General features: G+C 49.9%; 1 protein-coding gene across 1 annotated transcript in view; it reads left to right on the top strand.

Annotated features, from left to right (window-relative positions):
* Nucleotides 1-7,883, top strand: part of WDR62 (WD repeat domain 62) — a 61,412-nt gene that overhangs the window by 8,613 nt on the left and 44,916 nt on the right. Inside the window, exons 4-9 of the mRNA XM_019624803.1 lie at nucleotides 1,249-1,306; nucleotides 1,538-1,708; nucleotides 2,573-2,710; nucleotides 3,146-3,328; nucleotides 4,678-4,838; nucleotides 6,223-6,412. Of these exons, the coding sequence (XP_019480348.1) occupies nucleotides 1,249-1,306; nucleotides 1,538-1,708; nucleotides 2,573-2,710; nucleotides 3,146-3,328; nucleotides 4,678-4,838; nucleotides 6,223-6,412 (901 nt within the window). The remainder of the gene's footprint in view (nucleotides 1-1,248; nucleotides 1,307-1,537; nucleotides 1,709-2,572; nucleotides 2,711-3,145; nucleotides 3,329-4,677; nucleotides 4,839-6,222; nucleotides 6,413-7,883) is intronic.

Below are 7,883 nucleotides of genomic sequence, written 5' to 3' on the forward strand. Positions count from 1 at the left end.
TGGCTGCTGGCCACACACAGTAGCCCATGGCAACCCACTGCCACAGGGGCTGCAGCCTACGCCGTCGCTGGCGACTCACGGCAGCCCAGCTCCAGGTTGAGCTGTTGTTCAGCATGTTAGCTGTAGAGGGCAGTGTCACTGGCCCTCATGTGGGATCCGAACCGGGGCCCTCTGGCGTCCCAAGCCAGTGCTTAACCAACGCGCCACTCGGCCGGCCCTGACATGTCCTCTTTTTAGAAGAGGAACAAGTGGGGAGCAGGGCAAAGAGTTCCCTTTGAGAAGCTTTTCTGGAAATCGCACACAGCACTTCTCTTTGGCCAGACTAAGTCATGTGGCTGTACCTGTGTAGCTACAAGAGAGGTGAGGAAATGTACTCTCGCCAGTGACACTGCCATCCCAATTAAAATTGGGATTCTGTTAGTGAGGAAGGAGAGGCAAGTGGATATTGGGTAGGCAGCTAGCTCACCTTGTCTGCTGCTGTAGGAGCGATGGGAAGCCACCAGAGGGCTGAGTTGATGATGATATATGGTCTATGAGATAGTCAAAGACTTGCTCAGAGTTACCTGCACACTAATTTACTCATGTGAAGGAGACAATAACTAGACTGTTAAGGAACAGAGGTAAAAACAGGGTTTAAAGAAAGAGGAGAGAGAAAAAAACAACACAGTCTGGGAACAGTGAGACTTGCTGCCAAAAATCGTGCAAACTAGTCTGGTCAATCAGTCTTTGTGAGGGCTAGCTGGGAGTATCAAGGAGAAACATGTCGGTTGTTTTTCCAGAACACCTTGAGCGGTTAGCAGTAGAGCCCGTGCTGCAGCTGTCTCAGTGTGATGTCTGCCAGGATCCTCCCTTCGGCACCACCTCCAGAGTTAGGCCAGATCTGCACTGTTTCCTGCATCTGAATTTCTCAGTTACAGGGCTGGCAGGGCCTTAGGGAGCCCACCCCTGCAGAGGGAGAAGGAGGAGGGTCTCCATTCAGTGTCTACCCCATCTGGGCTTGGGGTTTTAGGGACGAAAGGACCTTTTACAGAACCCCATTTCCCAGTGCCACTGCCCCTTTCTCCTGGCAGCAGGGAATGCAGGAGCACACTGTGTGCTGTGCTGGGCACACAGGCAACTCTGGCTCTGTGGGAGCTGCTGGCGCTCACCTCTCCTGGCCGGAGCGAGGAGTAAGCAGAGTGCTGTGAGCACAGTACTGGCTGCTCACCTTCAGTGGAACCAGTGATCAATCCCTTTCCTTGTCCCCAGGAAGTCTCTGAGTGCTCTGGCCTTCTCCCCTGATGGGAAGTACATAGTGACGGGAGAGGTGAGTTGTGGTCATGATTGAGTGAGCGGGGAGGGGTATTGGGGGCCATTCCTTTTGACCCTACTGGGCCTGGGGAATCCATGGAATAGCTCCTTTCTGGGCCAGAAAAGCCTCATGGCAGATGGGGGAGGTGGCTTTTGGGAACACCCTGGGGCAATGCCAACTTCAGCCCTGCCAGCCCCTGGTGCAGGGCTAGAACCCAACAGCACTTCATGGCCCCACCTTCCCCAGAACGGGCACAGACCTGCTGTGCGCATCTGGGATGTGGATGAGAAGAGTCAGGTGGCAGAGATGTTGGGCCACAAGTACGGCGTAGCCTGCGTGGCCTTCTCTCCCAATATGAAGCACATTGTGTCCATGGGCTACCAGCACGACATGGTACTCAACGTCTGGGACTGGAAGGTGAGCCTGGTGGGTGTGTGGGCAGGCAGCTAAATGAGATAACTCGATAGAGGGCTCACTCATCCAGCAAATATTTATTGAGCACCTACTCCATGTGGATCCCTGTTCTAGGCACTTATTGTAGGGCATATGATGAGTTCTCAACTATGGAATATATAATTATTTTTATATTGACCAGTTGTGACCTTGACCAAGTGACTTAACCTTCCTGTGGGTTTGTTTTCTCTCTGTAAGCTGGATATAATAGCATCCACCTGGTTGAGTTGTGAGAATTCATTGAGTTGAGTCCAATGAGAATTCAATGAGAATTCAATGAGTCCAAAGACTGGACTCTGGAACAGCTAGGGGAGGACTTGGAGTCTACAGAAGTGGATACCAAGTCCTGGCTGTGTTCCTAACCTGCTGTGTGACCTTGAGCACATGACATCCTCCCTCTGAGCATGGCAGAGTGGGAGGAGAAGCACCTCCTTGAGAGGGCTATTGAGGGAATTCCATGAGTTATCCTGTGAAGGGCTCGGCAGGGCCCAGAGTGAGAGCCCTATCTGTGGCAGCCATGGTTGTGTTGTCCTTACCTCCCAGCTGTGGCTGTCCCCAACACCATGTGTGGGCTGTAGAGCTTGGACTCTTGGGGAGAGCTCTGGAACTTACTCACATAGGAACCTTTCCAAGCCTCAGTCTCCTTTGTAGTGGGAATGATAAGAGTGCCACACATAGGTTTTCCCATAAAGCAGCTCCCTGCAGGGCCCAAGGAAAACAGACTTGGAGCAGGGGAGAGCGGGAAGATACAAGGCTGAGGGCAAAGGCTGAGAGCAGTAGTCCAGTGGGTGGGTGCTGGCGTGAACTTCTCTGCACTGATTCTTCCAGAAAGATGTTGTGGTGGCCTCCAACAAGGTATCATGCAGGGTCATCGCCCTCTCTTTCTCAGAGGACAGCAGCTATTTTGTCACAGTTGGGAACCGGCATGTGAGGTTCTGGTTCTTGGAAGTCTCCACTGAAACAAAGGTGAGTTTTTGCCCCTGCCACCCCATCCAGGCCTGGGAAGTAACCACCAGGGGCAGCATGGCCTCATTTTTCTACCTGAGATTTGGGGGCAGTGGTCTCAGAGGCTGTCTGGCCTCTGGTGGGGGTGAGGAGGGCTGGCTTCTGCTTCTGTCCTGCTCTCCAAGTGCTGACTGGCAGGCCCTGCTGGGAAACCTCCCCACCGCATTCCCCTCCTCCCCCGAACATGGGGCCAGACCTTGTTTCTGGACTCCTGCCTTCCAGCCACTCAGCCTGGAAATGTGTGTTTTGTTTTTTCTTCTCTTCTCCACTTGGAAGAGTTTCTTAGTGTCCTCCTGTTTAGTTTGTTGTATCCTATGGTCATGAGAAGCCTATCATGACCTTGTTGGGGTCTAAGCCATGTGGACATTGTCTCACTGTGCCCTGCTGTGCCTCCAGGTGACGGGCACGGTGCCCCTCATAGGGCGCTCAGGCATCCTAGGTGAGCTGCACAACAATGTCTTCTGTGGTGTGGCTTGTGGCCGGGGCCAGATCGCAGGCAGTACCTTCTGTGTGTCCTACTCGGGCCTCCTCTGCCAGTTCAACGAGAAGAGGGTGCTGGAGAAGTGGATCAACCTGAAGGTACCCCACCTTCCCTCTCTGCTAGCAATGGGGGAAACACTCTTTCCATGACATGGTCTTCAGGGACACTCAGCAGTGCCCCTGCCTGGTTGTTGACCATACCAGCTCTGGGTTTGACTTCAAGTTCTGCTTCTGTGCCAGTGAATCAGTTTCCCTCTCTGAGCCTCAGTTTCCTCAACTGTAAAATGGAAATACTGCTGCATACCTCACAGAGTTGATAAGGGAGTCACATGAGATAATATAGGCAAGGCATTCAGTACAGTGGTACCCTGTAATGGGGGTCAAGGTTACAATTGCTTTCCCATCACTGTTTGATTCAGTTCACATTTCTTTTCTTTGAGCACCTTGGCTAGTAGGACTGCATTTGTTGTTGTTGTTGTTGTTGTTGTTTTTAATCTAAGGTATCACTGACTTAATAATTTTCAGTCAAAAAGGACTATACCAAAAACAACATTTTAAACTAAAGGATGGTATATCAATAAATGGCAGAACCACTTTTCTTCAGGATCCGAGGGTTTGAGTCCAAGCTGTCTTTCCATTTCCAGATTTGGATGCCCATTTGGCTATCGGCAGGAGCATCTGGGTTTTCCCTCCTTTTTCTATTCCTGCTCTTGTGACTCCACTTCAGCGCTCACCTTTAGGGTTAATGGCAGGGTATCAGGCATATGGAAGAATGCCGAGTTTTATCTGTCTTCCCTAGCCAGTTAAACATCTTTTTTTTTTCCTTCTCATTTGAATCCTCTTGATAGAATTCATGCAACTTTCAAGCACATCAGAAGCTTTTGACAGGTAGATGTGTAGCCTCTCAGCACAGGTCTTAAATGATTCATAAATTGAGTCCCTGTGGATTTCGAAAAACTCCTCTAATCTATCCAGAGTTCTGGCACTTCCTGCCCCTTCTATCTGCACGTCCTGGCAGGATAGACAGTCCTTCCTGTATATAGTAACTTTTTTCTCTGCTGCTTTGAAGTATAATCTCTGTGAAGTTGTTTTTAAACAGCAGGAAATAAAATTTAAACCTAAAATTCAATCCTGTTCCTGCAAGTGACCTATCTGAAGTCACAGTCTGCTGAACAGATATTATCTGCCCATAGCTAAGTTCTTCTATAGGTAGCAATGACAACCCCGTCCCAGCTGATGCTTCCGTCTACCTGCTGGCATGTTTCCTTCAGTAGTGACCTTATGCTATGTCCTGGTTCCAGAAATCTTAAAATTTGCTGAGATGGGCTTCTTAGGCCCAAGAAACTATAAGGCTTCTCTGGAAGCCCAAGGCTGTCCTGTCAGTCCCCATGTCTCTGAACTGAGACACACAAAGCACAAAGTCCACTTGGGTTCCCTTACCTCCACAGGTCTCCCTGTCTTCCTGCCTCTGTGTCAGCCAGGAGCTCATCTTCTGCGGCTGCACAGATGGAATAGTTCGCATCTTCCAGGCCCACAACCTGCACTACCTCGCCAACCTGCCCAAGCCACACTACCTCGGAGTGGATGTGGCCCAGGGCCTGGACTCCAGGTACTACCCGGCAGGGTGAGGGAGAGGGGCCCAGCCAGAGTCTGTCTGCTTATATCCATCTATTTCCACACTGGCCAGCCCTGGGCAGGAAACAGGATACAGCTATAATGAGGCAGCAAAATCTCTGCTACTGTGAAGTCTTCAGTCTAGTGAGGGAGCTCAATCATACACAAGTACACAAGATCATTTCAGATAGTCATAAATGCTTTGGTGAAATAAAGCAGGGACTCAGGAAGGAGAGTGTCTGGGGCTTGGGGCTATATTGATTGGGTGGCCTCTCTGATGAGGAGCCACTGTGTGGAGAGCTGGGTCCTGAAGCAAGTGGAAAGGCCTTAAGGAGATAGCATACAGGCTTGGAGTGTTGCCGGAACAGCTAGGAGCTGTGTGGCTGGAGCCCAGTGTGCCATGGGAGGATGGAAGGATACAGGTCTGAAAATTGATGGATCTGGTGGGAGGAGCTTGTAGTCCATTCTCGGGTCCATGGGCAGCCATTGGGAGTTTCAGGCATTGGTTTTACGTGATCAGGCCTTGAGCATTGGATCCTCTGGTTGCCATGTCAAGAGTGGGTGGAAGAGCTAAGCTGTAACATATATTCCCTTTGTTGTAAGTTAGTTTTATGGGGACAGGAGAGCTACCTAACCAGGGGGTGCTGCATGGCTGGGGCTGCCTCTTTGTAGATTGCTGGACACTTACCTCCTGGGTGCTTTTTTTAAGAGCCTGGAGGGGGCTATTGAGTATCTCAAAGGAAAGGGGTAGATAAGCAACCCACAGACAGTGGTGTGTTGTAGTGGCTAGGCTGCCCAGCTCTGCCAGCTTCTGCTATGTGCTGTGTGGCCTCAGGCAGGTCACTGTATCAACCTGTACTTCCCTTTCTTCATCTGTAAAATATAGTACCTACCTCTCATGGAGATTGTAGGAATTCAGTGCAGCTAAAGCTCTTGGCTCAGCACACAGTAGGTGTTCAATAAACTGTAGCCTTTGTAGGGAGGCCCCAGGCCAGGAGATGGCTCTGCCGCCTCCTTGCGTAGAGATCATGTGTTGGTGGGGCCCACGAGAGAGAAGGCCTGAGGTATGTGCCCATTATTATCCTTTCGTGCTCAGACAGAGAGGATGGAGCTTGGGTTGGGTGAAATGAGGGGAGAAAAATGTTAACAAGAGTCGAAAATTCAAATGTTCTCAGGGGCCAAGTGGAAGCTTCCATTTTATAACCTCTGTATTAGAAACAAAGCAAAGGAAGAGGGAGGCGGGAGAAGTGGAGTTGGAGGAGGAGAGATGGACCACCGTGGCACTGCTAGGCATGAGACAGCTCGAGTATCGCCACAGGCTGCTGTCACTGCCCACAGTGACATTTAATGGTGATTGATGCCCTGTGTTGTCTTCTTAGCTTCCTCTTCTGCAGCAAGGCAGAAGCAGTCTACCCGGATACAGTGGCTCTGACCTTCGATCCCACTCACCAGTGGCTGTCCTGCGTGTATAAGGACCACAGCATCTATATCTGGGATGTCAAAGACATCAACCAAGTAGGCAAGTTGTGGTCGGAGCTCTTCCACAGCTCCTACGTCTGGAACGTGGAGGTGAGCCCCTTTTTCTCTCCCCCGCCTTTCTCAGCCCCGATCTGGGGAGTTTCTGCAGAGTTTGGGGAACCCATTCAGCCATTCCTTCAAAAGGTACTCATGGACTCCAGCTATGTGCTGGGTGCTGTTCTAGGTGCTGGGGACACAACTGGGAAGGAAACTGACAGAAGTCCTGCCCTTGTGCTCACATTTGGGTGGGAAAGTAAACCCATAAACATCATCAGTACATAATATGCCAGGTAGCTGTACTCTTGGAAGAAAGATGAGGCATAGTAGAGGGAAGGGGGACCAAGTGTGCTTGCTATTCTAGAGAGGAGTGTGGTCAGGGAAGGCCTCTCTGAGAACGTGGCATTGGAGCAGAGACCTGCAGGATGTGAGGGGGTGAGAGGCACATGGCCATTGGGGAGAACAGCAAGCGCAGAGGTCCTGCAGCAGGAGCTGTGTACCCCAGAGAGCCTGCTGTGGAGTCCATTTGTGTTGTGTAGTGCTTTTTTATTTGTGTTGAAGTTTTTATTTTCCCAGAATGAATCTGTGGGGATTTTTTCATTCTCTAAAGCTGTTCTAAGTACTCCTTGCAGATAAGACAACTGGTGAAGAAAGAATTGTATTCTGCTTTTTTTGTTTCCCTGAAAATGTCTTACTACTAGGAATGTTTGTCCTAGAGAACTTATGTTTTCAGTGGCCCAAATCAGAATTGGGAAAAATAACTTAATCCTTTTGAATAAGCATTATTTAGCCTTTGACTGCTTAAATCCATCTGTCTTTGTGGCTCTGATACTTCTGTCGCTAGCACTTTTCTCACTTAACAAGAATTTTTTAAAAATAACTTTAGAAATTTATATATAAATATTTTCTCCTTGAAAAAAGGTGAAATGTTACAGATAAAGCTAAAATCTTGTTGTTTTTTTAATTGGGGAATTGGGGAAGGGGACCAGCCAAGTTGTTGTTCTTCAATCTTAGTTGTGGAGAGCACCAGTCGCCATCTGGCTGCCCATCAGCAGCTCGTAGCCTCTAAGTTCAAGGTGCTGTGTTCAGTCTTAGTTGTGGGTGGGCGTAGTCACCATCCCATGCGGGAGTCAAACCGGCAACCTTGTTGTTAAGAGCACATGTTGTATCCACTGAGCCATCTGGGTGGCAGCTCAGCTCAATGTGCCAAGTTCAGTCTTAGTTGCGGGTGGGCATAGCCCACTATCTTGAACGGGCAACCTTGTTGTTAGGAGCACGTGCTCTCACCAGCTGAACCATCCTGTCACCTGTTGGCAGCTCAGAGGCAGCTTAGCTCGGGTGCAGCTCACTGGCCCATGTGGGAATTGAACTGGCGGCCCTGTTGCTCAGAGCTCACACTCTTAAGCTAACTCTTAACCAACTGAGCCACTCAGCCGGCCCTAAAATCTCTTTGATCACCCCGCCTCCTCCAGTCCTGCTCTTTCTCACTCTCACCCTTGTTATCAGTTTACTGTGTGTTTTTTTC

The sequence above is a fragment of the Hipposideros armiger genome, unplaced genomic scaffold, assembly GCF_001890085.2.
Source record: "Hipposideros armiger isolate ML-2016 unplaced genomic scaffold, ASM189008v1 scaffold_609, whole genome shotgun sequence".
NCBI classification, from domain to species: Eukaryota; Metazoa; Chordata; class Mammalia; order Chiroptera; family Hipposideridae; genus Hipposideros; species Hipposideros armiger.